Source organism: Rissa tridactyla, chromosome 23 (assembly GCF_028500815.1).
Source record: "Rissa tridactyla isolate bRisTri1 chromosome 23, bRisTri1.patW.cur.20221130, whole genome shotgun sequence".
NCBI lineage: Eukaryota > Metazoa > Chordata > Aves > Charadriiformes > Laridae > Rissa > Rissa tridactyla.
In genome coordinates, this window is record NC_071488.1 from 3,664,294 (window position 1) to 3,688,147 (window position 23,854).

The 23,854-nt window shown below is 67.9% G+C and overlaps 5 protein-coding genes across 24 annotated transcripts in view; all 5 read left to right on the forward strand.

Annotated features, from left to right (window-relative positions):
* The window catches only part of UBAP2L (ubiquitin associated protein 2 like), a 31,967-nt gene extending 30,514 nt beyond the window's left edge, over positions 1–1,453 (forward strand). For 16 of the 17 annotated variants that reach the window (XM_054182442.1, XM_054182445.1, XM_054182449.1 and 13 more), the window contains one exon: positions 480–1,125. In XM_054182442.1, coding sequence (XP_054038417.1) covers positions 480–575 — 96 coding nt within the window. In that variant the 3' untranslated portion in view covers positions 576–1,125. Of the gene's footprint in view, positions 1–479; positions 1,126–1,366 lie in introns of those variants that run through there. The other variant, XR_008463373.1, reaches the window with a different exon arrangement.
* A 450-nt stretch (positions 1,454–1,903) lies between these two features.
* HAX1 (HCLS1 associated protein X-1) lies at positions 1,904–3,902 on the forward strand. 2 transcript variants are annotated; one of them, XM_054182462.1, is made up of 8 exons: positions 1,904–2,052; positions 2,288–2,499; positions 2,609–2,742; positions 2,853–2,898; positions 3,009–3,124; positions 3,239–3,389; positions 3,464–3,610; positions 3,756–3,902. In XM_054182462.1, exons 1-7 carry the CDS (start codon positions 2,000–2,002, stop codon positions 3,580–3,582), a joined length of 831 nt encoding a protein of 276 aa, XP_054038437.1. In that variant the 5' UTR covers positions 1,904–1,999; the 3' UTR covers positions 3,583–3,610; positions 3,756–3,902. The 2 variants fall into 2 exon arrangements, with proteins under 2 accessions (XP_054038437.1, XP_054038438.1); XM_054182463.1 differs by having other exon boundaries at positions 3,464–3,578.
* Positions 3,903–4,013: 111 nt separating this feature from the next.
* Positions 4,014–6,603, forward strand: AQP10 (aquaporin 10). Of its 3 annotated transcripts, XM_054182460.1 has the most exons (6): positions 4,014–4,610; positions 5,263–5,389; positions 5,485–5,622; positions 5,709–5,827; positions 5,910–6,127; positions 6,199–6,600. In XM_054182460.1, the coding sequence occupies exons 1-6, from the start codon at positions 4,293–4,295 to the stop codon at positions 6,422–6,424; spliced, it is 1,146 nt and encodes a 381-aa protein (XP_054038435.1). In that variant the 5' UTR covers positions 4,014–4,292; the 3' UTR covers positions 6,425–6,600. The 3 variants fall into 3 exon arrangements, with proteins under 3 accessions (XP_054038435.1, XP_054038436.1, XP_054038434.1); XM_054182461.1 differs by having other exon boundaries at positions 4,881–5,389; positions 5,709–6,603; XM_054182459.1 differs by having other exon boundaries at positions 5,709–6,603.
* Positions 6,604–7,212: 609 nt separating this feature from the next.
* Positions 7,213–18,999, forward strand: ATP8B2 (ATPase phospholipid transporting 8B2). Its single transcript, XM_054182441.1, is given in 31 exon segments — positions 7,213–7,288; positions 9,431–9,489; positions 10,266–10,379; positions 10,566–10,664; positions 10,857–10,918; positions 11,070–11,142; positions 11,504–11,574; positions 11,744–11,823; positions 12,048–12,206; positions 12,282–12,370; positions 12,446–12,642; positions 13,354–13,562; positions 13,701–13,744; positions 13,824–13,989; positions 14,067–14,255; positions 14,455–14,570; positions 14,724–14,888; positions 14,979–15,090; positions 15,234–15,339; positions 15,456–15,600; positions 15,687–15,740; positions 15,742–15,871; positions 16,018–16,214; positions 16,216–16,242; positions 16,595–16,678; positions 16,888–16,965; positions 16,967–17,137; positions 17,283–17,372; positions 17,375–17,426; positions 17,529–17,659; positions 17,757–18,999. Coding segments are annotated over 31 exon segments (3,618 nt in total). The 5' UTR covers positions 7,213–7,227; the 3' UTR covers positions 18,045–18,999.
* Positions 19,000–19,431: 432 nt separating this feature from the next.
* Positions 19,432–23,304, forward strand: IL6R (interleukin 6 receptor). The gene is given in 11 exon segments (XM_054182922.1): positions 19,432–19,497; positions 19,500–19,548; positions 21,027–21,278; positions 21,364–21,487; positions 21,619–21,807; positions 21,908–22,082; positions 22,084–22,306; positions 22,387–22,430; positions 22,564–22,642; positions 22,734–22,842; positions 22,936–23,304. Coding segments are annotated over 11 exon segments (1,485 nt in total). The 5' UTR covers positions 19,432–19,446; the 3' UTR covers positions 23,126–23,304.
* The last annotated feature ends 550 nt before the right edge of the window (positions 23,305–23,854 follow it).

Sequence of the window (23,854 nt, forward strand, 5' to 3'; positions counted from 1 at the left end):
TCACGTAGCCCCTTCCTTCTCCCCCCGCGGCCCTGCCAGGCGAGGAGAGAGGCCCTCAGTCAGTATGTGCACACACACACACCCGCGCGCGCAGACACACACCCCCCCGGCTCGACCCCTTCCCCCCCCTCCCTCTTTCCCCCCTCCCTGCTGCGCGGCAGCCCCCCCAGCGCTGCCAGGGCTCCCCCCCCCCCGTTGCCTGCGGTCCTGGCACCGTGCCAGCCTGGAGGAAGGCGCAGAGCTGAGGGGAGGGTGCTGGGACATTGAGGGGCCACCGGCTGGGCGCAGGAGGTGGCCCGCGCCCTGGTGTCGGTGGCCCCAGCGGGCTTGCGCTGGGCTGAGGCGGGTCAGCCAGAGCCGAGGAGCCGTCCTGCGGGGACCAGCATCGCCCTGCGGAGCAAGCCGGGGTTGGGTCCCCAGAGATGGTGGCACCCGCTGCCCCGTGATAACTTGCCCCAATTCTCGCCCCCTTCCCGCAGAGCGGCTCCGGGCAGCGCAGCCAAGGCAGCTCCATCCCCCAGAAATCCCAGGCCAACAAGTCGGCCTACAACAGCTACAGCTGGGGCGCCAACTGAGGCCGGGCCCGCCCTCGCCCACCCACCACTTGCTTCTTCCGGAAGAGAATCCAACCGAACCCGACGATGCCGAAGGACCCCGGGGAGGAGAAGGCTCTGCCGCAGGGCAGCGCCCGGCCCCGCAGCCCCCGAGCAGGGCAGGCGGCTCGGCCGCGTCTGTCTTCAGCCACCTTTCCTGTTGTATGTAATATAGAATTTGTATTTTTTCTTTTTTCCCCGCCCCCCCCCCTCCCCCTTTTCTTTCTTTTTCCCCGCCCTGCCCCCCTCTCTCTGCATTCAGATTCTGAACCGTTTGCCGTAGGGGCCTTTTTTGGTTTTTACTCCTTTCTCCCCTCTCCCCCCCCCACCTCCTGCTGCCCCACAACCTCTCGGATCCAAAGGAGTGGAAGCTGCGAGTCGCCTACAGCAAAAACCCCCTTATTATTAGGAATAAGAACAGTAATTGATATGAACAGCATTGTAAGATGAATTAGTTGAAGTGTTTTTTTTGTACCGTGTTCTAAATTTAATGGATAAATGTGTCTTGTATATAAAAACAAAAACCCCACGCCGTCCTGTAGTTCTCTCATTTCCTCGCTCTGACACCCCCGGAGGGGCCCCCCCTTATTTTACGTTCTCCATCCGCACCCCCTCCCTCCCTGCGGGCCCTGAGCGCAGGTCCTGCTTCCCCCCCCCCCACACTCCCCTTGCACGCTGTAAGTACCTTCTGCTTTTGGTTTGGTTTTATTTTTTTGGTCTTTTTTTCTTCTTTTTTTTTTTTTTTTTTTTTTTTTTTTTTCTATGCGGTCCAGATCTTGTATTTTTCAGTTCAAACCGGTCACTTCAACCGAAGCCCCCGTGCGGGTGATTTACTAAAGAGAATAAAGATCACAAAGTGATGTGTGTATTTTTTAATACCTGCCTCCCCAGCCTGCCGCCGTGTTTTTCACCCCGGGGGTGCGAGGCCCCGGGCCGGGGGGGGGGGGGGGAACGGTTCCCCCACCCCAGCTGCTTTTTTTTCCCCTTTTTGTAGCTTTTTCCTCTTCCTGGAGGAGGAAAGGATCCCAGCACAGGGTCCCCGTCACGGTCCTCTGCCCCGGCCCTTCTCCACCAGCCCCAAGGGAGGGAGGGCGGGACGCCCGGGGACATGGAGGGGACGGGCCTGGGGCCGGTGGATGGAGGGCCTGGAGCCCGGTGGCAGCCTGGCGGCCCAGTGGCAGCAGGGAGCGGGAGGCCCCAGGGCTGCCCCGGAGTGTGAGGGGCACGAGGGTGGGGGGGCCGAGGCGGGGGCGGCGGCGGGACGGGGACCGGGACCGGGACGGGCCCCGCGGATCCGCCTCCGTTCCAGGCCGCGGCGCCTCGCGACACCCGGCGGCGCTTTACGGCCGTCGCGCGGCTCCCGGCGCTTTACGGCAGCGCGACCTGGACGCGGCGGGCGGAGCGCGATGAGCTTCTACGACGCGTTCCGCGGCTTCTTCGGGTTCCCGGGGCGGCGCAGGTACTGCCACCCCCGCCCCGGCCCCCGCCACCCCCGACTGGGCGTCCCTGGTCCCCCCGGCTGCGCAAACCCCGGCCCCCTTTCCCCCGGTTGCCCCCCGTCCCCCCGCCCGCACAGGCCCTGGCTCGGTTTGCCGCCCGGTCCGTCCCCCCCCAGCCCCCTGTTGCCCCGCAGGGCCTGTCCCGGCCCCCGGTTGCTCCGGGCCCGGGTGTGTCTCAGCGCCGCGGTCCCCCAGGCCCCGGGACCCGCTCTTCGGCAGCTCGGCGTGGGACGAGGAGGAGGAGGACGACGACGACGGCCCGGCCCTGGCGCAGCCCCCCCAGGACTTCTTCGGCTTCGGCTTCGGTCCCGGCGGGTCCCGCGGTGCCTTCGAGGAGCTGTTCCGGGACGTGGGCGAGCTTCTAGGCGTCTTTGGGGGGGCCTGGGCCGGGCCCCCGCAGCCCTTCGGTGGGGAAGGGATGGGGCCGCCCCCGCCGGGGCTGCGTGGAGCCCGGGGGGGGCCGATGCGGAGCCCCGCGGGCGGCCCGGCCTGACCCGACCCCCTTTTGCTCCCCAGAGCCCGCCCTGCCCGGCCCCGGCGAGGGGCGGCCCCTGCGGGACTCCATGCTGAAGCACCCAGACAGCCCCGCTCCCAGCGCGGCCCCGGAAGGCACCGGTGACCCGGCCCGGCCCTGGAGACCCTTCCCGGGGGTGGGTGAGGGCTCCGCCTCCCGCGGGCTGGGCTCTGGCAGCCGTTGGAGCCTGCCAGCGCGGTGTCACACTGTGCCTCCCCGTCACCGGTGTGTGGCTTTGCCTTGCAGCTGGAAGACGCTCACCCGGCGCCTCCAGACCTCAAGGAAGACCAAGGTGGGTGCTGGGAGCGGGGCCGCGTGTTCTTTGCCTTTCCTGCTCCTGCCCGCGCTGCGGCGGCTGTCAGGGCATGTCACTCCTGTCACCGTCTCACGTCTCCCCCACAGACCTGGACTCCCAAGTCTCCTCTGCAGGGTTGGGGACCATCCTGAGACCCCATGAGCCCAAGTCCCACTCTTACTTCCAGAGCGTCTCTGTCACCAAAGTGACTCTCCCTGACGGGGTGAGTGTCCTTATCACGTAGGGATGGTCTCATGGGTGACCTGAGGACACCGTCCTCGGGCAGGGAGCAGAGCCCCGGCTGGTGGCATGTCTCAGGGCTTGGTGCTCTGCACAGGCGGTGGAGGAGCGCCGGACCGTGCAGGACAGCCAGGGCCGCCGGGAGACAACGGTGACCCGCCGGAGGGGGGACCAGGCCTTCATCACCACCACCAAGGAGGACGGGCAGAGCAAGGACTACCGGGAGGAGGTGGTCAACATGGATGACCGTGAGTGGGGCGCTGAGGAGGGTGAGGGGAGCGGGGCCGGGTCCCCTCTGAGTGAGCTCTCCCTGCTCTCCCAGGGGAGCTGGCGCAGTTCGCGGGCACGTGGCCACGGCAAGATGAGCTCCGCGCTCCCAACCTGAGCGACCCCTCATCCGCGCTGGGCAGCTTCTTCCGACGCTGGTTCTCAAGCTGGTAGCTGTGCCCCCTCCCTGACTGAGCGCCCCGTATGTGTGATAGGTGTGGGGTGGGGGGGCCCCGGGGCTTCCCAGGGCTGTGGGGACAGACGCCAGCTTGGGAGCCGGGGCTGCCGGCTCCATCCAGGGTGGGCGGTGGGCAGCGGCCTCATCTCACCCCCTGTTTTCGTTACAGATGGGTCAGATCCTGCTGGGAGCTGGTGCCCACGCTGGGGGCTGTCCACCTTCTGGGGCGCTGCGGAGCTGCGGGGAGCCCCATGGGGCTGAGTGTGTGTGTGTGCATGTGTACAGAGCAATAAAAATCTATTTATGCTAACGGCGACCTGTCAGGCTCCTTCAGGCTCCGACTCGGAGGCAGGGACCTGCACGGCTCCTGGGGGCTGCCCCATGGGTGCAGGCAGCCGCTGGGCTCCTCTGGCCTGGCCCCGTGCCTGCACCGCTCCCTGCCCACCTCCGCTCCCGTTCCCCTGCCTGCCCGGCGCTCGGCTGATGCCTCCCCTGGGCCGCTCTCGAGGGCCCATCCTGGGAGCCTTTCCAAGGCCTCTTCATTAGCGCTGCCTGCGGTTGCGGCTTGGGCAGGGCTCTGGCAGGGAAAAGGGGGGGCTCCCCGGAGGGGAAACGCCGGTGCCAGCTCACCTGAGCGAGGTCTCGGGTCCCCACGGCCAGTCGGGGATCCGCGGGGGGCTCCCGCCAGGTCTGGTCCTACCAGGGGATGCCATGGTCACAAGGCACCGCTGTCCCCGGCCACACATGGGACTCTGGTCCCTGCCAGGCGTCTCCCTGCGGTGTGGCCCTGGATTGGTTTAAAGTCTGCGTGTTATCACCCACCCCAGCCCCGGGGCTCATAAAATCACACTGGGACAAAGCCACAAACACACTGCTTGCCCGTTCCTGCTGTCACCTCTGCCCGTTCTCGGACGGCACCATGGGCTCCGCTTCTTTCTTGAAGAAGGCGCAAGCTCTGCTCCGGGTCCGGAACCAGCTGGCGCGGGAATGCCTGGCCGAGCTGCTGTCTGTCTTCGTGCTCATGGTGAGTGGGGCATGTGGGTGGGCCGGGGCTGACCGTGGGGCGGTGGCGGGGGCCAGGGGTCCCAGGGCTCCCCTGGCCGGGAGTGGGGGGGGTTTGGGGCTGCACCGTGCTTGTTGAGTGGCTCAGCACTGCCCAGCCTCCCCCCTGGACCCATTTTCGGCAGCGTGGTGTGCCCTCGGTGCAATGCGGGCACAGGCGCTGCCATGCAGCGGCTGAGGGAGCGGTGCCGGGCAGCACCGACCGGCCTTGACGCCTCCCACCCTGGAGCAGGCAAAGGTTGGGGCTCTGGAGCTGCGCTTGGCGGTTTGGCTGCATCCCATGACGGCGAACCCCGTGGTCGGTGACAGCTCGTCCACGCTGGTGGCGCACCTTTCCCTGCTGTCTCCTCAGGAAAGCAGATTACTTAATTACTGATAATTTGTTTACCTTGCTGTCAAAACCACAAATGAAACCGTAGCTGCCTCCCAGCCTGCCCCTGTCAAACCATGGAGCCAGCGCAGGCAGCGGCACCGGAGCAGCCCTTGCCCCTCTGCCGCCCGGGATCGGTGCTAATTCCGCCGGCGGCTGCGGCACGGTGGGGCAGCGGCTCTTGAGGAGCAGGGGGGGCTTGGCGAGGGGGGGCCATGATGCAGCCCTTGTCCCTCCTCTCCAGCTGATCACCCTGAGCGGCTCGGCACAGATGGTCACCACCTCTGAGACCAAGGGGAACTACCTCAGCGCCTACTTGGCGGGCGCCCTGGCCATCATGGTGGCCATCCACACAGGGGGGGGAGTCTCAGGTGAGGCTGGGGAGGGGGTCCCAGCTCCTGCTGTCCCCCACTTCCAGATCCCCCAGGACCCTCCACTCCTGGCCCCTCTCCCCACTCCCTTGCAGGAGCCCACCTGAACCCGGCGTACTCCTTCGCCATGTGCCTGCTGGAGCAGTTTCCCTGGTGGAAGTTTCCCATTTACGTGGCCGTGCAGACCTTGGGCTCCTTCATTGCTGCTGGAGCCGTCTACTTCCTCTACTACGGTACGGGGAGGTGGGTGGGCGCCCGGCGGGGGGACGCCACAGCTGTGACAGGGTGGCCGGGCTCACGCACGGGCTCTGCTCCGCAGACGCCATTTGGCACTACAGCAACGGGACCCTCACCACCTCCGGCCCCCGGGAAACCGCCTCCATCTTTGCTACCTACCCTGCTGACTACGTCTCCATCGCCAACGGCTTCTTGGATCAGGTGGGTGCCGGTGTCGGCTGCACCCAGACCCCTCCGGTGGTGCCGATCCCCGCGGTGCTGAGCTGCCGTGCCGGCCCCGCAGGTGATAGGCACAGGGATGCTGATCTTGGGCGTTCTGGCCATCACGGACACCCGCAACAAGCCTGTCCCCAAGGGCCTGGAGTCAGTGGCCGTGGCCCTGCTGGTGCTCTCCATCGAGGTCTCCATGGGCGCCAACTGTGGCTGCCCCATGAACCCTGCGCGGGATTTCGGACCCCGGCTCTTCACTTACGTGGCAGGTTGGGGCGCGGAGGTCTTCAGGTGGGTAGAGGGACGGGGGCAAGGTGGGGGGTGGCAGGGGTGATCCCCTGCCCACCGTGCCCCGTCTCCAGCAGGGGCAATGGGTGGTGGTGGGTGCCCTTGGTGGCACCGCTGCTGGGGGCCGTCGTGGGCTCGGCCCTTTACCAGCTCTTCGTGGCTTTCCACCACCCGGCGGAGGAGGGCAACCCCCAGGATGAGCAGAACTCCCTGGTCCTCGTCAGCACCACCATCCCCTCGGACACCAAGATGTCACCTGGGAAGAAGGACGAGGGGGTGATGCTGTCCCAGAAGAAGTGACGCCAGGGATCGCCCTGGTCGCCCCTGCAGCCCCCGTCACACCATTAAACCAGCCCTGAGATCATGGGGTGTCTTGTGTCTGGGCACAGGGGGAGGCAGTGGCCCCCAGCCCCCGGCGCGGGGGGGCCTGCCCTCTTGGGAACCCCTGGGACTGCCTCTGGCCCCCCAGCCCCCCTCCCTGGCTCCCTGGGACCCCCATGGGCTGTCCCTGGTGCCCCCCGGGGCCGCCTCTGACCCCCGAGGACCCTCCCCGGAACCCCCCGGGGATGCCCCTGGTACCCCCCGGGGCTGCCTCTGACCCCCAGAACGCCTCCCCCCCAGCTGCCCGGGACCCCTGGTGCCCCCCCGGGGCTGCCTCTGGCCCCCCAGGACCATCCACGGGACCCCCCGAGGCTGCCCCGTCCCCCCGGGGCAGCGCTCGGTCGCCGCCCGCCTTTCCCCCCGCTCCCCCCCCCCCATCACTTCCGCCGCCGACCGGCGCCGCCGCGGCCATGGGGCGCTGAAGCGGCGGCAGCGGCAGCGGGAGCGGGGCCGCACCGGCCCCGGCACCGGCCCCGGCCCCCGCCGCCCGCTCCCCATGGGCTGCGGGGCCGCGGGCCATGGAGCGGTGCGCGGCCCGCCGGGCCCCAGGTGAGCGGGGCGGGGGCCCGGTAGGCCCCGGTAGGCCCCGGTGGGCCCCGGTGCGGGCGTTGCCCCGGCAACGCGGCGGAGCGGGGCGGGGCGGGGCGGGAGGGCCCGGGCCCGGGGCACCGGCAGCGGCAGAGCGGGATGGCGCCGCCGGGGCGCGCCGCGGCCCCGCAGCCATGACGGTGCCCCGGGAGATGCCCGAGAAGTGGCCGCGGGTCCGCGGGCCCGGACGGGCCGGTGGGTGCGGGGCGGGCGGGCCTGCGGCGGGGCAGGGCCGGGGGCCTGGGTTGTGGGGGGGCAGGGTCTGGGCTGGGGGGGGGGACGGCAGTGGGGGGCTGGGGGTGCAGAGAAGCGGGGCTGGGGGGCTGGGGGTGCAGGACAGGGTCTGGGGGTGCAGGATCTGGGGGTCCTGGGCTGGGGGTCTGGGAGCGCAGGGCTGGAGGGGTCCTGGGGGTGCAGAGAGAAGTATGGCTGGAAGTCTGGGGGCGCAGGGCTGGGGGGCTGGGGGTGCAGAGAAGCAGGCCTGGGGCCTCAGGGCTGGGGATCTGGATGCGCAGGACAGGGTCTGGGGGTGTGGAGAAGCAAAGCTGGGGGGCTGGGGCTGGAGGACGGGGTCTGGGGGTGCAGAGAAACAGGGCTGGGGGTCTGGGGCGTGGAGAAGCAAGGCTGGGGGTCTGGGGGTTCAGATATCCAGGGCTGGGGGTCTGGGGCGTGGAGAAGCAAGGCTGGGAGTCTGGGGGTGCAGAGCTGGGGGTCTGGGGGTTCTGATATCCAGGGCTGGGAGTCTGGGGGTGCAGGGCTGGGGGTCTGGGGGTTCTGATATCCAGGGCTGGGAGTCTGGGGGTGCAGGGCTGGGGGGCTGGGGGTCCAGGGGTGCAGCTGAGCGGGGCTAGGGGTGCAGGGCTGGAACAGTCTGAGGGTTCAGATATCCAGGGCTGGTGGTCCAGGGGTGCAGAGAAGCAAGACTGGGGGTGCAAGATCTGGGAGTCCCGGGCTGGGGGTCTGGGAGCGCAATACCGGAGCGGTCTGGGGGTCTGGGGGTGCAGGGCTGGGGGTGCAGAGGAGAAAAGCTGGGGTTCTAGGGATGCAGGTTTTGGGCTAGGGGTGTGGGAGTGCGGCCCTGGGGGGCTGGAGGTGCAGGGTTGGGGGGCTGGGGGTGCAGAAGAGCAAGGCTGGGTCTCGGGGTGCAGGGCTGGGGGCCTGAGGGTCTAGGGGTGCAGCTGAGCAGGGCTGGGGGTGCGGGGCTGGATGGGGTCTGGGGGTGCAGAGAAGCAAGACTGGGGGTGCAAGATCTGGGGGTCCTGGGGTAGGGGTCTGGGAGCGCAATGCTGGAGGGGTCTGGAGACCTGGGGGTGCACAGAAGTAAGGCTGGGGGGTCTGGAGCCGCAGGGCTGGGGATCTGGGGGTGCAGAGGAGCAGGGCTGTGGATCTGGGGGTGCAGGACAGGGTCTGGGGGTGCAGCTAAGCAGGGCTGGAGGGGGCTAGGAGTGAAGATATCCGGGGCTGGGGGTGCAGATAAGTAAGACTGGGGGTGCAGAGTCCGGGGGTTCTGGGCTAGAGGTGCGGCAGTGTAGGGCTGGAAGGGGTCTGGGGGTGCAGAGAGGCAGGGCGGGCCGTCCGAGGGTGCAAGACGGGGGCTGGGGGTGCAGGTAAGCGGTGCTGGAGGGTCCGTGGGTGCAGAGAGGGGAGATCTGGGGGTGCAGAGAGGGGAGCTCTGGGGGTGCAGAGGGGGGATCTGGGGGCTCAGAGGGGAGGTCTGGGGGTGCAGAGGGGAGATCTGGGGGTGCAGAGAGGGGGGATCTGGGGGTGCAGAGAGGGGAGATCTGGGGGTGCAGAGGGGGGATCTGGGGGTGCAGAGGGGAGATCTGGGGGTGCAGAGAGGGGAGATCTGGGGGTGCAGAGGGGAGATCTGGGGGTGCAGAGAGGGGAGCTCTGGGGGTGCAGAGGGGGGATCTGGGGGCTCAGAGGGGAGGTCTGGGGGCTCAGAGGGGAGATCTGGGGGTGCAGAGGGGGGATCTGGGGGCACAGAGAGAAGATCTGGGGGTGCAGAGAGGGGAGGTCTGGGGGCGCAGAGAGAAGATCTGGGGGTGCAGAGGGGAGATCTGGGGACACAGAGGGGGGAGATCTGGGGGTGCAGAGAGGGGAGCTCTGGGGGTGCAGAGGGGGGATCTGGGGGCTCAGAGGGGAGGTCTGGGGGCGCAGAGGGGAGATCTGGGGGTGCAGAGAGGGGATCTGGGGGTGCAGAGAGAAGATCTGGGGGTGCAGAGGGGAGATCTGGGGACACAGAGCGGGGAGATCTGGGGGCACGCAGGGGGGAGCTCTGGGGGCGCAGAGGGGAGGTCTGGGGGTGGGGGGCTGACGGGGCGCGCTGTGTTGCAGAGGAGGAGAGGCGGGTGCGAGCCAACGCGCGGGAGTACAACGAGAAGTTCCAGTACGCGGTGAGTGGGGTGACCGAGCTCCGTCCCCGGGGGCCTCATCCCACGGCTCGGGCAGGTTTGGGGGGGCTGGGGCCTGCGTCACCGTCTAGGTCAGCGGGGGGGGGGGCGGGGGGGGCAGTTATGGCTAAATATAGATGTTTGTCCCGGAGAAAATTGTGCTGACGAGCCGCTAACGCTAACGGAGCTCTGTGGTGGGGACGGCCTGGGTGGAGGGGGGCATGGCACGCTCCCGTGGAAGAGATGCAAACCCTCCCCCCCCATCCTCTGCCGGGGCCTGAGCCCCCCCCAGCTCTGCCTGCACCCCTGCCTGGTCCCCTGATGATGCGGTCCTGTGTCTGGCTAATTAACGAGCTTCCGGAGCCGCTGGGGGAAGGGCACCACTCACCTTGGCCTCCCCCTCCACGCTGGAGGTTATTTCTGGCTCCTCCAGACCGGACCCTGCCCCGGCCTCGCTGTTGGGGGGGGGGAAACAGGGGGTCTGGGTTGGGGTGACCCTTGTTGGGGGCCGGGTGCTGCCAGGGTGCGCAGGATGCTGCCGCTGGAGGAGGCTGGTCCCCGGGTACCGGCTGGTGACCGAGGCAGAGGAACGGGCTCCTTGAGGAAGCTGCCATGGCGTTAGAGCAGGGGCAGGAGCTGGGTGGGGGGGGCCGGGCTGCTGCCCAGAAATCCCAAATTAGGGGCATGGTGAGCTGCAGCCCTGCCTCCAGAGCGATGCTGGGGGGGGGCACGGGGCCTCGGCAGCTCCTGAACACCCTTCTTGCCCCGTCTGTCCCCAGAGCAACTGCATCAAGACCTCCAAGTACAACATCGTCACCTTCCTGCCTGTCAACCTCTTCGAGCAGTTCCAGGAAGTGGCCAACACCTATTTCCTCTTCCTCCTCATCCTGCAGGTGAGTGGTGGGGGGTCCGGGGAGGCAGACGGGGCCCCCCCACGCTGTCCTTCCCTGGCTGGGCGGCCGGGAGGGCTCAGGACACCGTCCTGCCCCTGGGAAGCGGGGGGTTTGGCACCCTCGGGCAGGGGTAGCGGGGGCCTGGGGGTGGCCTGGTCCCCTCCAACTCCCGCGCCCTGTCCCCAGCTGATCCCGCAGATCTCGTCGCTCTCCTGGTTCACCACCATCGTGCCTTTGGTTCTTGTCTTAACCATCACAGCTGTCAAAGATGCCACCGACGACTATGTGAGTGGTCCCCCACACGCCCCTCTACCCGGGCTGGCTGCCCCCTGGGCATGGGGAGCAGGGGCTGGGCAGGGGGGCTGTGACCCTGGTGTGGGTGTGCGGTGCCCGGGGCCGTGGCGTTTGGAGGGGGAGGGGTGCGGGACCCCGTCCCCAGAGGGGCTGATGCCGCTGTCTCTTCTCCTCCGCACCCAGTTCCGCCATAAAAGCGACAACCAGGTGAACAACCGGCAGTCTCAGGTGCTGATCGGCGGAGTGTGAGTGTCACGGGGACGGGGCGGCCGGGGAGGGGACACGGGGCCCTGTGGGCCACGGCGCAGTGCTGCAGGCAGGGGCAGAGGGCAGTGGGGCAGGGGAGAAGTGGTGCTGCCAGCTCCTGCCTAACTCCACTCTGCTGTCCCTCTGCAGCCTCCGGCAGGAGCAGTGGATGAACGTCCGTGTCGGAGACATCATCAAGTTGGAGAACAACCAGTTTGTGGCGGTGAGTGTGGCCCCAAGATGGGCACATTCCCGGGTGGGCGGCACACAGGGACAGGAGCACGCCGTGGTGCTGCGCCCGCTCTGCTTTCGTGCTCCTCCATCACCTCCTGGGGTGGAGATAGCAGGGACTTTCTAGCCTGGAAGTTGCATTTAGGTTGGAGCGTTTGAGCTCTGGGGGTTTGGCTGATGTGGGCGCTTCAGGCGATGGTGTCCAGGCCAGGGTGCCAGCAGCGCCTTGCTAAGGACAACATGGCTCCAGGGACCCCGCTGGCCCCTGGCATCCGAGGGTCAGGAGCTTCCCTGGGGAAAGGTGCAGGGGAGCCCCAGTGTCAGCATGATTCTTCACATGTCTCTCCCGGCAGGCTGACCTCCTCCTCCTCTGCAGCAGCGAACCCCATGGGCTGTGCTACATAGAGACCGCGGAGCTGGATGGGTAGGTAGCCCCCGCTCGCCTCGGGTGGCAAGGGAAGGTGAGAGGTAGGAGTGAGAATGGGCTGCGGACAGGGCAGGAGCCACCGGGGACCTGAAACTGTGGAGCCTCTGCCAAAGCCCTCCCTGCCAGGCTGTCGCTAACCCCGCGCGTGGTGCCTCCTTGCCCGCAGAGAGACCAACATGAAGGTGCGGCAGGCCATCCCCGTCACCTCGGAGCTGGGTGACACCAGCAAGCTGGCTCGGTTTGATGGTGAGTGCCCGCGACCGGCCCTCTGCGAAGGGGGCGGCCCCTGGGTTTCCTTCTCCATCACCTGGCCTGGCTCCACCCTGGAGAGACCAGGACCATCCACGCGGTGGTGAGGTCCTGTGGCTTGAAGCGGATCTCTGGGGAGGTGGGGACGGTGCTGGGAGCACTGGGATGGAGCTGGCCACGTGGAGAAGGCACGTTACAGCCGAGCCATCCCCTGCGCCCAGGCGAGGTGATCTGTGAACCCCCCAACAACAAGCTGGACAAGTTTGGCGGGACGCTGTACTGGAAGGAGAACAAGTATCCCTTGAGCAACCAGAACATGCTGCTGCGGGGCTGCGTCCTGCGCAACACTGAGTGGTGCTTCGGCCTCGTCATCTTTGCAGGTGGGCTGGGACGGCCACCGCCGCCACACTGTGTGGGGGGCAGAGACCCGCGCTGACGTGCTCCCCTCTCCCCAGGGCCCGACACGAAACTGATGCAGAACAGCGGCCGGACCAAGTTCAAGCGGACGAGCATCGATCGGCTGATGAACACGCTGGTGCTCTGGGTATGGGGAAGGTGGATCCCAGGGAGCCCTGGCTCTGGTCTGGTTTGGGCTCTGATGGCCTCTCCTTGTCCCCAGATCTTCGGGTTCCTGGTGTGCATGGGGGTGATCCTGGCCATCGGCAACGCCATCTGGGAGCACGAGGTGGGCGTCTGCTTCCAGATCTACCTGCCCTGGGACGAGGGGGTGCACAGTGCCTTCTTCTCCGGCTTCCTCTCCTTCTGGTCCTACATCATCATCCTCAACACTGTGGTGCCCATCTCGCTCTACGTGAGGTAGGGCAGGGGCCGAGGGGCTGGGGGTGTGCGAGGGGCAGGAATTAGGGGTGCCCTCTGGGGAGGGGAGACGGGGATGGAGACCCACGGGCAGAGCTGTGTGCGTGGGGTGGGCGCGGGCTGCTGTCAGGGTGACGGGCCACGTCTGCCCTCGGGGATACCCCAAGACCTGAGACCCCACAGGTCCCTCGGGGCCCCCCCGGCTGTGTCTGTCTGGCTGCTCGTCTCTCCCTGCCCTGGCTGCATGCTGGTTATTTTGCTCTGCCCTCCTGCAGCTCCCAGGCTCCTGCACTGTCCCCTTCTCTCTCTCTTTTAATTTCTCTCTCTTTTCGTTCCCCAGCATGGGTTCTGTCACCCTTAGCCCCGAGGTAAGAACGTGTCGCCCCCACCCCTCCCACTAGCTCATTGCTGTCTGCCCTGGGGGCCGGGGAGGGGGTTCGGGGCGCGTAGGTGTGTGAGATGCCCGGGTAACCCCCCTCGGTGCCAGGCCCTGCGTCCCCAGCCCTGGCTTGGTGGTGGCTGTCAGTAGGAGCGGGTGTGGGCCAGCCCCGGGGACGGGCGCGGGTGCTGGCAAACAGCGTGGGAGCCCTGGGTGCCCCAAGGCGCTTGGGGGTCCGGGGTGGGCGGATGTGTGTGTGTGTGTGCCCGTCGCTGGCTCAGCAGAGCCTGCTGCCCTGCCCCGGTGACACCCGGCTGTCCCCCCCCCTGCAGCGTGGAGGTGATCCGTCTCGGGCACAGCTACTTCATCAACTGGGACAAGAAGATGTACTGTGCCAAGCGCCGGACGCCAGCCGAGGCCCGGACCACCACCCTCAATGAGGAGCTGGGGCAGGTGGAGTACATCTTTTCCGACAAGACCGGCACCCTCACCCAGAACATCATGGTCTTCAGCAAGTGCTCCGTGAACGGGCACAGCTACGGTGAGCACAGGGCAGCAGGGCCGGGCTGCGGGTGCGCCAGCTCCCCTCCTGCAGACCCTTTGGGGCAGCCGGGGGACGAGGGCGCTCAGCTGCAGCGTTGGGTCCCTGTGCCGGTTAACTCCGCGCCCCGGTTCACAGGTGACGTGCAGGACGTGCTGGGTCACAAGGCGGAGCTGGGAGAGGTAAGGGTGCCCCGGGGCCGAGGCCGGTGCCGTGCCTGCCTGTGCCGCAGTGGGGTAACCCCATCTCTTCCCCTGCCAGAGGCCAGAGCCAGTTGACTTCTCCTTCAACCCGCTGGCGGACCCACGGTTCCAGTTCTGGGACCCCAGCCTGCTGGAAGCCGTCAAGCTGGGAGACCCCCACGTGCATGAGTTTTTCCGCCTGCTCTCGCTCTGCCACACCGTCATGTCTGAGGAGAAGAGCGAAGGTGGGCGCAGAGGGCAGGACCTGTCCCTGCATGGCGCAGTGCGTGACGCCAGCTCTGACCCCCCGTGCTGTCCCCAGGGGAGCTGTATTACAAGGCTCAGTCCCCGGACGAGGGAGCGCTGGTCACGGCTGCCAGAAACTTCGGTTTCGTGTTCCGGTCCCGCACGCCCAAGACCATCACGGTGCACGAGCTGGGTCGAGCCATCACTTACCAGCTGCTGGCCATCTTGGATTTCAACAACATCCGCAAGCGCATGTCTGTCATCGGTGAGGTCCTGGGCACGGCACAGGGGCTGTGGGGCTGGGAGGGCCGCAGTGGGGCTGGGGCTCGGTGCGGTGTGCTGGGGAGCAGCCCCGCGCAGATGGCGCTGTGATGGTGGAGGCATCGTAGCGTCATGGCTGGGGGTTGGAGTGCGATTTGCTCCTGTGCCCCTGAGCCAGGCAGCTTGTTCCCTGCTCCCCGCAGTCCGCAGCCCCGAGGGCAAGATCCGACTGTACTGCAAAGGGGCTGACACCATCCTGCTGGAGCGCCTGCACCCCGTCAACCAGGACCTGACCAATGTCACCACCGACCACCTCAACGTGAGTGGGGCAGGGTCCTGCGGGCAGGGCTGGGAAAGGAAGAGGGGCTGCCCAGAAGCGCGGAGCGTGGCTTGTGTCCTGTCCTGGGGGGCGATCGGGGTCTGGGGACACGGTTGGGGGTCTGCCTGTGCGCCCAGCTCCGGCCGCTTGCAGGAATATGCTGGCGAGGGGCTGCGGACGCTGGTGCTGGCCTACAAAGACCTGGAGGAGAGTTACTACGAGGACTGGTCAGAGCGGCTGCACCGAGCCGGCAGCGCTCCCGAGGCCCGTGAGGATCGCCTGGCTCGGCTGTACGATGAGGTGGAGCACGATATGATGGTATGTGGTGGGCTGGGGACACTGCGGGGGGGGTGGGAGGCAGCTGGGGAGGCAGCTCTTGGTGACCTCCTGCCTGTTTGGGTCCCCTAGCTGCTGGGAGCCACGGCCATCGAGGACAAACTGCAGCAGGGCGTCCCTGAAACCATCGCCATCCTGACGCTGGCCAACATCAAGATCTGGGTGCTGACGGGGGACAAACAGGGTGAGGCAACGCTGGGGTGGGGGTCTGGGCTGGCCGGAGACGAGGACATTCGTGGGCTGGATGCCGCCTGCCTGGGGGGCGGTGGGACAGACACTCCCCCGCCTGAGCTGACCCTGGGCTCAACCCCGGGTTTTCTGTCCCAGAAACGGCTGTGAACATCGGCTACTCCTGCAAGATGCTGACGGATGACATGACGGAGGTTTTTGTTGTCACGGGCCACACTGTGCTGGAGGTGCGAGAGGAGCTCAGGTGAGGGTCGGGGGGCAGGGCTGGGCAGAGGACACAGGGGGGGGCTGGCGCGGGGGAGCTGGGGGATACAGAAGTGCCCTGAATCAGGGCCCCCTGACCCCTCTCTTTCTCCGCAGGAAAGCCCGGGAGAAGATGATGGATGCATCACGCTCCATGGGCAACGGCTTCTCCTACCAGGAGAAACTCTCCTCCTCCAAGCTCACCTCTGTGCTGGAAGCCATCGCGGGCGAATATGCCCTGGTCATCAACGGGCACAGCCTGGTAGGGACCTGGGAGCACCGGGCTGGACGGGGCACCGTGCCCAGCTGTGGGCCGTGCCCCCCACTGTCCCCCCGTTCTGCTCGCAGGCCCACGCGCTGGAGGCTGACATGGAGGTGGAGTTCCTGGAGACGGCGTGTGCCCTGCAAGGCCGTCATCTGCTGCCGCGTCACGCCTCTGCAGAAAGCCCAGGTGGTGGAGCTGGTGAAGAAGTACAAGAAAGCTGTGACCCTGGCCATCGGGGACGGGGCCAACGATGTCAGCATGATCAAGAGTAAGTCCTGGGATCTGGGGAGCCGAAGGAGGGACAGGTCCCTCCTTGCACCACCCCGGGGCCTGTGGCAGCCTCTGTCCTTGCCCCTCTGTGCCCCATGCTCCTGGCAGAGCCCTCCTCACTCCACGTGTCTCTTCCCTCCCCAGCTGCCCACATCGGGTGTGGGCATCAGCGGGCAGGAGGGCATCCAGCAGTGCTGGCCTCCGACTACTCCTTCTCGCAGTTCAAGTTCCTGCAGCGCCTGCTCCTGGTGCACGGGCGCTGGTCCTACCTACGCATGTGCAAGTTCCTCTGCTACTTCTTCTACAAGAACTTCGCCTTCACCATGGTCCACTTCTGGTTTGGGCTTCTTCTGCGGCTTCTCGGCGCAGGTGCGTTGCTGGCCCCTCGCGCGCGGAGTTGGGGAGGGTTTGCCCGTGGGCCCCCCGCCCTGTGCAGAAGTGTGTCCTGGTCCCCAGGCTCCCTGTGGGGCCCCATCCTGGCCAGCAGGCACAGCCTGGGATTCCTCTGGAGCTTGTGGTGGGTGCGAGGAGCCCGTGTGGCCGGGGCTGCCACCTGGTGGCAGCAGCACCTGGTGGCCGCTCGGGGAGGGCACCCACAGGGGGCTGGCAGTGGCTCTCCCGTCCCTGCAGCTGCGGGGACGCGGGGATGGTTGGGACACGAGGATGGTTGGGACACAGGGTGGGCAGGTCTCGCGGCTCCCTGAGCGCTTCATTCACGCAGACCGTGTACGACCAGTACTTCATCACTCTCTACAACATCGTCTACACATCGCTGCCCGTGCTTGCCATGGGCGTCTTCGACCAGGTACAGCGGGGGGTGGTGGTGAGGGGGGTCCCTGGCTGCGCGAGGAGCTGGCCCCGCTCCCCTGCGTGGCCCACCCTGCGGGAGGAAGGGCTGCTGGGTGCGCGGGCTGGGCTGTCGTTGTCCCTCGGCCGGTGGTGGAGGCCGGCCCGGCTCCGGCAGTGCCTGCCTGGGGCTGGAGGGAGGTGCCCAGAGTGCCCTGTGCCCCCCAGGACGTGCCGGAGCAGCGAGAGCATGGAGTATCCCCAAGCTGTACGAGGCCCGGGCAGCTGAACCTGCTCTTCAACAAGGCGGGAGTTCTTCATCTGCATCGCCCAGGGCATCTACACCTCCGTCCTCATGTTCTTCATCCCCTACGGCGTCTTCGCTGACGCCACCCGCGACGATGGCGCCCAGCTGGCCGATTACCAGTCCTTTGCCGTCACCGTCGCCACCTCCCTCGTGATTGTCGTCAGCGTGCAGGTAGGGACGTGGCTGCTTGGCTCCGACCCCTCACCTGCGGCACAAAGGGCAGGGTGAAGGTTTGAGTCCCATCCTGCCCTGCAGCCGTGCTCGGAGCAGCGCGGCTGTCCCCGGAGCCCTGCCACCTCCTTCCCCTCTCCACCAGATCGGGTTGGACACGGGCTTCTGGACGGCCATCAACCACTTCTTCATCTGGGGCAGCCTGGCTGCCTACTTTGCCATCCTCTTTGCCATGCACAGCACAGCGACGGCCTCTTCCAGATGTTCCCCAACCAGTTCCGCTTTGTGGGTGAGTCACAGGGGGGCTGCGCAATGTCCCCCCCCCCTGCCCCGCAGCAGGGTGCTGTCCCAGCTGAGCCCTGGCTGCATTCGTGCTTCCCCCCCCCACCAGGTAACGCGCAGAACACGCTGGCCCAGCCCACGGTCTGGCTGACCATCGCCCTCACCACTGTGGTCTGCATCATGCCCGTCGTGGCCTTTCGCTTCCTCAAGCTGGACCTGAAACCCGAACTCTCGGACACGGTGAGAGCGCGTGGCCGTGGGGACGGAGGACGCGGGGTCGGGTCCCCTGGGGGCAGGCGGTTCTGCGGATCCCTGACCCCGTCCCCCCTGTCCCCAGGTGCGCTACACGCAGCTGGTACGGAAGAAGCAGAAGACGCAGCACCGGTGCATGCGGCGCGTGGGCCGCGCGGGCTCGCGCCGCTCCGGCTACGCCTTCTCCCACCAGGAGGGTTTCGGGGAGCTCATCATGTCGGGCAAGAACATGCGGCTCAGCTCCCTGGCCCTCTCCAGCTTCGCCGCCCGCCCCAGCGCCGGCTGGATCGAGACCCTGCGCAAGAAGAAGGGCAGCGACAGCAGCGCCGCCGGCAGCCCCAGCGCCGCGCCTGACAAGACGCTCAAGGTGTGAGGCTTGGGGCGCGCGGGGGGGGGGTGGCGTCCCCTCCCGTGAAGCCAGGGACACCCCCCCTCGCCTCCTTCTCTCACTGTGGCTTGCAGGGGCGGGGGGGGTCCCCGTGGGGGGAGCGGAGGCCGTGTGGGCCCAGGTGCTGCGGTTTGGAGGAGTCTGGACTGTTGCTGTGTAACCAAAAAAAAATACTCTTCCTCGTCCCTGGGACGGACGGACGGACGCACGCTGTCCCCAGCAGCCCCCCCCCCACAGGCTGCTCCTCTCTCAGTATTCACCTCCACGGAGCGCAAATACCCCATCACACGCGAATGTATCATGCCAGAGCCACCGCTGCGGGCAGGCGCAGGGGGTCCGGGGGGGCTGTGACAGCGCCCTGCCCCCTCCCCTGCCCCTCACCCACGTGTCTTCTTTTTATATATAAAAAAAAAAAAAAAAAAAAAAGGGGGGGGGGGGGAACCAAAACAAACACACAAAAAAAAAAAAAAAAAAAAGGAAGGAAAACCCCTCCAAGTTTACGGAGTTTACGGAGCGACTTCTTTCTCTCAGCGTTGGCAGGTTACGGAGAGAGCGCCGGGGTCCAGTGCAGGGGGGCGGGGGGTGTCACCATCCCCTGTCCGCCCCCCCCCCCCCGCCGTGGGGGCCGGGGGAGCCGGGTGGGAAAGGGGAAGCGTTCCCCGGCTCCTTCCTGCTTTCTGCGGGAAGGCGGGGGGGGGTTTGCAGGCCGCCGTGATTCACTCCCACGCCGGGGTCTTGCACAACCCTCAGCCTCCGCTTCCTCCATCCTCCTCCTCCTCCTCCTCGCCGGCTCCCGGGGGTCTGGACCCTCTCCCGGGGGGTGCGGGTGGCCATCCCCCCCCCTCCGGGGGGTGGCGGGGTCCCGGGGCCGCTCTCCCCTTGATACCAAAGAGGAACCCGTTCAGGGACGGGCTCTGGCGTGGGCCGGAGTCCATTTTTGGGGGTGTTTTGGGGGTTATTTTGGGTTGGGGGGGGGGGGCGAGGATCGGGGCGTCTAATTTATTACACGTTTCTATATTGCGAAATTGTATCATTTTATGGGTCCACAGAGAAAAAAAAAAAAAAAAAAAGAAGCAAAACCCAGCTTTTTTTATATAAAAAAAAAAAAAAAGAAAAAAAAAAATACGTTCTGAGCAGCTTCTGCCGTGTCCTGTGTCCTGCGGGGGGGGGGGGGGACGGGACGGTCGCAGGTACGGGACACCCCGGGGGGGGGGGGGGGGGGGGGAGGCCCGTGTCCCCCCTCCCCCCCGTGCCGGCCCCGCCCCGCCCGGGCGCACGTGCTGCCGCCGCGGAGCCGCCCCCCCCCACCCCCCCCCCCCCGCCCCGTCCCGGTTTCACAACCGCGGGCACCGGCCGCGCCGATGTTTTCCTGGCCGGGGCCGGGCGCATGGCGGGGCCGCCGCTCCCCGCCGCGCTCCTCCTCCGCCTCCTCCTCCTCCTCCTCTCCTCCTCTTCGCCGCCGCCGCCGGGCGGCCCTGCGGCCCCGCCGGTGAGTGCCACCGGCACCGGGGGGGCGGGAGCGGCGGGATCCCCCCGGCCACAGCCGCCACCACCCCCCCGGCGGCGGAGCTGCCCCGGCTCCTGCGCCTCGGCCGGGAGCGGGGCCCCGCGCGGGGGGGGGACGGGACACACGGTTCCCCGAGCGCCCCGGGAGGGCTCCGCCGGGGCCGGGGAGAGGGGCGGGGGGGGGGTACGGGGCACCCCGGGTGGGGACTGGGGCTGGGGGCTGGGGCTGGATATTTTGTACTGGGTGCTGGGTGGGTACTGGGTGCTGGGTACTGGTTACTGGGTAGAGTGGGGGCTGGTACTGGGTGCTGGCTGTTGGGTACTGGGGGCTGGTACTGGATATTGGGTGCTGGCTGGGTACTGGTTACTGGGTACAGAGCGGGTGCTGGTGCTGGATATTTTGTGCCGGGTGCTGGTTGGTTACTGGTTACTGGGTAGAGTGGGGGCTGGTGCTGGATATTTTGTACTGGGTGCTGCTACTGGGTGGGTACTGGGTGCCGGGTGTTGTATACTGGGTGCTGGTACTGGATATTGGGTGCTGGCTGGGTACTGGGTACAGAGCGGGGGCTGGTACTGGATATTTTGGGCTGGGTTCTGGCTGGTTACTGGGTACAGAGCGGGGGCTGGCACTGGATATTGGGTGCCGGGTGCTGGTTGTTGTCTGCTGGGTACTGAGTGAGTACTGGATATTGTGCCCTGGGTACTGGTTATTGGGTACTGGATACTGGGTACTGGATATTGTGTACTGGGTACTGGTTATTGGGTACTGGTTACTGTGTACTGGGTACTGGATATTGCGTACTGGGCGGGTGCTGGGTACTGGTTATCGCGTACTGGGTGCTGGCTGGGTGCTGGGTACTGGTTACTGTGTACCGAGTGGGTGCTGGGCGCTGGATATCGTGCTGGGTGCGTTCCCGGCAGCGGGAGCCGATGGGAGCTGCAGGTCCAGGCTGGCCGCTGACCTTTGCAGCCGGAGCCGGGAGAGCTGCCCCCGGTGGCCTCCCTGGCCCCAGCCCAGCCTGGCCCGGTGCCACCGGGCCAGCCCGGCCACTTAACCCCTCTGCCTCCAGGTCCCCGGACCCCCTGGGACCCCCAGCCCGCAGCTTTCCCGGAGCCCCGCTCCCAACTTGCCATTCCCCACGCTTAACTTGCCATTCCCCACGCTGCCCGGCCATGTCCCACCACCAGACCCCTCTCGCACCCTGGCTGGGTGCTGCGGTGGCCGGTCGGTGGCGGTGCCAGGGGGGGTCTGTGTGCCGGGGGGGAGCCGGTGCCTGCCTGGGTGGGGAATCACTGGCTCAGCAGGAGCTGCCGCTCGCTCCGGCTCGGTGCCTCCTGCAAATATTGCCACTGAGCGGCCGCTGGGCACGCGGGAACAGATGGTGGGGTGTCCCCCTCCTCTGGGGATGCCCGTGGAGTCTTGTCTCGGTCTCCTGACCCCCCCTTTCGTCCCCCCCGCAGGGCTCTCACGGGACACAGTGCTGGGACGCCTGGGAGCGAACGTCACGCTGACCTGCTGGGACGAGGAGCCGGCGAACGTCACCGTGTCCTGGCAGGTGGAGGAGCGGGGGGCGGCGGCGCTGGGGGGCCGCAACCGGCAGCTGGCGGAGGGCAACGCGCTGCTCCTGCGGCGCCTGCGCTACGAGGACTCGGGGCGCTACAGCTGCTCCGTGGGGGGTCGCCCACTGCGCTCCCTGCGGCTGCTGGTGGAAGGTGGGTCCGCGCCGGGGCGGGGGCTTCCCTCGGGGCATCACCCGGTCTGGCGCCCCCCGTCCCCCAGCGCCTCCCTGCCTTGCAGAGCCCCCCGAAACTCCCCGCGTCTCCTGCTACCGGCGGAGCCACGACAAAGACGTCCTGTGCGAGTGGCCGCAGCGGATGAAGCCGTCCCCGGGGACGCGGGCGATGCTCTGGGTGAAGCGGAGGTGAGCGCCCTCCCGGTACCTAACTGGGGCCGGGACCCCACGGCACGGGGGGCGGGGGACCGTCCCTCCCCACGGACCCTTGCCCCGTGCCCGTTGTGTGCCACAGCCCCGGACGAGCCGCGTCCCCGCAGGTTCGCGGCTGAGAACGCCACGGGGCAGCGGTGCCGCTACTTCTCCAAGGCGCGGAAGTTTGTTTGCCGGGTGAAGGTGCCGCCCGGCGTCGACGACACCAAACCCCTCGTGGTGTCCACCTGCGTCAGCAACGGTGCCGGTGGCTCGGCCGGCGAGGACAGGATCATCACCCTCAGCAGCATCCGTGAGTGCTGCTCCCCTCCTGCCGGGGGCCGGGGCTGGCCGTGTGGCCCGGTGCCGGGCCCTGACCCCCCCCCCCCCGCCCCGCTTCTTTCCCCGGCAGTGAAGCCCGACCCCCCCCTTCAACGTGACGGTGGAGGCGGTGGAGAGGGCGCCGCAGCGGCTGCGGGTCAACTGGTCCTACCCCTCCTCCTGGGACCCCCGCTTCTACTGGCTCCACTTCCAGGTCCGCTACCGTCCCGAGCCCACCCAGACCTTCACGGAGGTGAGACCCCCCCTGCTCCGCGTCTCCCCCAGCGTGGGGCTGTCCCCTCGCCCCGGCGAGGCTGTCCCCCAGCCCACGCTGCCCGTGTCCCCTCCAGGTGGACCAGGTGGCGACGACGTGGCTGGACATCCGTGACGCCTGGCGGGGGACGCGGCACGTGGTGCAAGTGCGGGCGCAGGAGGAGTTCGGCCACGGCACGTGGAGCGAGTGGAGCCGGGAGGCAGTGGGCACCCCCTGGACAGGTAGGAGGGGGACATGTGGCCGCGAGGCTGGGGGCTCAGCCCGGGGACCCCCAGCCTCACGCTCTCCCCTCGCCTTGCAGACCCCAGGGACCTCACCTCTGAAATGGCGCTCTTCAGCTCGCAGGTGGGACTCGGCCTCAGCCACGGGGGGACACGACGCGCTGCTGGCTGGGCCTCGTGTCCCTGTGTGGGACAAGGGGCCACCAGGGCCGGGGGGGCTGCCCTGTCCCATTGCACCCCTCTGCCTTCTCTTGCAGTTCCCCGTGGAGGATGGCACCTACTGGGTGACGCTCCCCCCTGAGCTCTTCATGGAAGATGCTGCTGATGACGCTGGTGGTGAGGAGGGGGCCCTGGGTTGGCCGTGGAGGGGCCGGGACCCCCACGTCCCTCGTCCCCACAAAACCCGTCCCCCCCCCGTCTGCCGCAGGGGCTGTCGTGGAAGCCAGCGCCAGCTCCATGGCGTCCCCCTACGCCTTCCTGGTGGCCGGGGGGAGCCTGCTGCTGGGCATCGCCCTCTTCGTGGGCATCATGGTGAGGTGAGTGCCCGGGGCTGGGGGACACACCGCGGCGGGGCGGGGGGGGGGCTCCACCTGCCCCCCCTGACCCGGGACTTGCTCTCCCCTCCGCAGGTACAGGCAGACTTGGCAGACGGGCCGGCGGCGCGGTGCCAAGCTGGAGGCCGAGGGGCAGCACGTGCTGGTGCCCCTGAGCCCCCCCAGCCCCCCGCTCAGTGACACCCCCCTGCTCTCGTCCCCCGCCCCCCCGGCCCCCGGGGCTCTCCACGTCACCAACTTGGACTATTTCTTCTCAGGGCAGTAGCCGAGGGCTGGACACACTTGCTGGCGCCTGCGGGTCAGGCGGGGGGGGTCCCTGACCCTGGCGGGGTGGGGGGGGTCCCGGGGCTGGGATGGAGCCCTGAGCGCAGCCTCCCCACCCCCCTATCCAGGGGGTGCCAAAACTCACCCCTATGGAGAACCGGCCGGGGGAGGGGGGGCCCTCCAAGATGGGTCCCGGGCGGGGGGGCCAGCTCCGGGGGCCGCGGCCAAGCCGGGGTGGCCGGGGGTGAAGGCGCTGGGAGCTCCTCGGCCGGGCCGGAGCGTGGGAGCGGGGCCGGGCTCTGCCCGCGGGGCCAGGTTTTGGGGGTCCCTCGGGGAAGGGTGTAGCTCCCGCGGGGCCGGGGGGGGCCGGGGGGGGGCCTGGCTGGATCAGCCCCATCCCCCCCACCGTGTCGGGAAAACGTGGCAATAAATGCCTCGGATTTGTAACGGAGTGGGTGCTTTGGGGGCGTGGGGGGGCGTTATGGAGGGGTCGCTGCAGCCGCCCTCCCTGGGGAGTGACTCCAGGGGGTGGGGGGGGGTGAGGCTGGGCTGTGCCCCCCCCCCCAAGTCTGTGCAGCTCGCTCTGCCCCCTGACCAGGCCCTGTACCCCAGGCTGTGTGTCCCCCCCATGTCACTGAGTGCCTCCCAGGCTCTGCACCCCATGCTGTGCCCCCCCCCCCCCCATGCCACATACCCCATGCCATGTACCCCAGGCTCTGCACACGATGCT

What these genes read in the sequence shown, in the direction of transcription:
- HAX1 (XM_054182462.1), top strand. Translation starts at nt 2,000, where the DNA reads ATGAGCTTCTACGACGCGTTCCGCGGCTTCTTCGGGTTCCCGGGGCGG. An exon ending in AGACCTCAAGGAAGACCAAG is followed by an intron (nt 2,899 to 3,008) that starts GTGGGTGCTGGG and finishes TCTCCCCCACAG; the next exon opens with ACCTGGACTCCCAAGTCTCC. An exon ending in AAGTGACTCTCCCTGACGGG is followed by an intron (nt 3,125 to 3,238) that starts GTGAGTGTCCTT and finishes TGCTCTGCACAG; the next exon opens with GCGGTGGAGGAGCGCCGGAC.
- AQP10 (XM_054182459.1), top strand. Translation starts at nt 4,293, where the DNA reads ATGCCATGGTCACAAGGCACCGCTGTCCCCGGCCACACATGGGACTCT. An exon ending in TGTCTGTCTTCGTGCTCATG is followed by an intron (nt 4,611 to 5,262) that starts GTGAGTGGGGCA and finishes CCTCCTCTCCAG; the next exon opens with CTGATCACCCTGAGCGGCTC. An exon ending in CACAGGGGGGGGAGTCTCAG is followed by an intron (nt 5,390 to 5,484) that starts GTGAGGCTGGGG and finishes ACTCCCTTGCAG; the next exon opens with GAGCCCACCTGAACCCGGCG.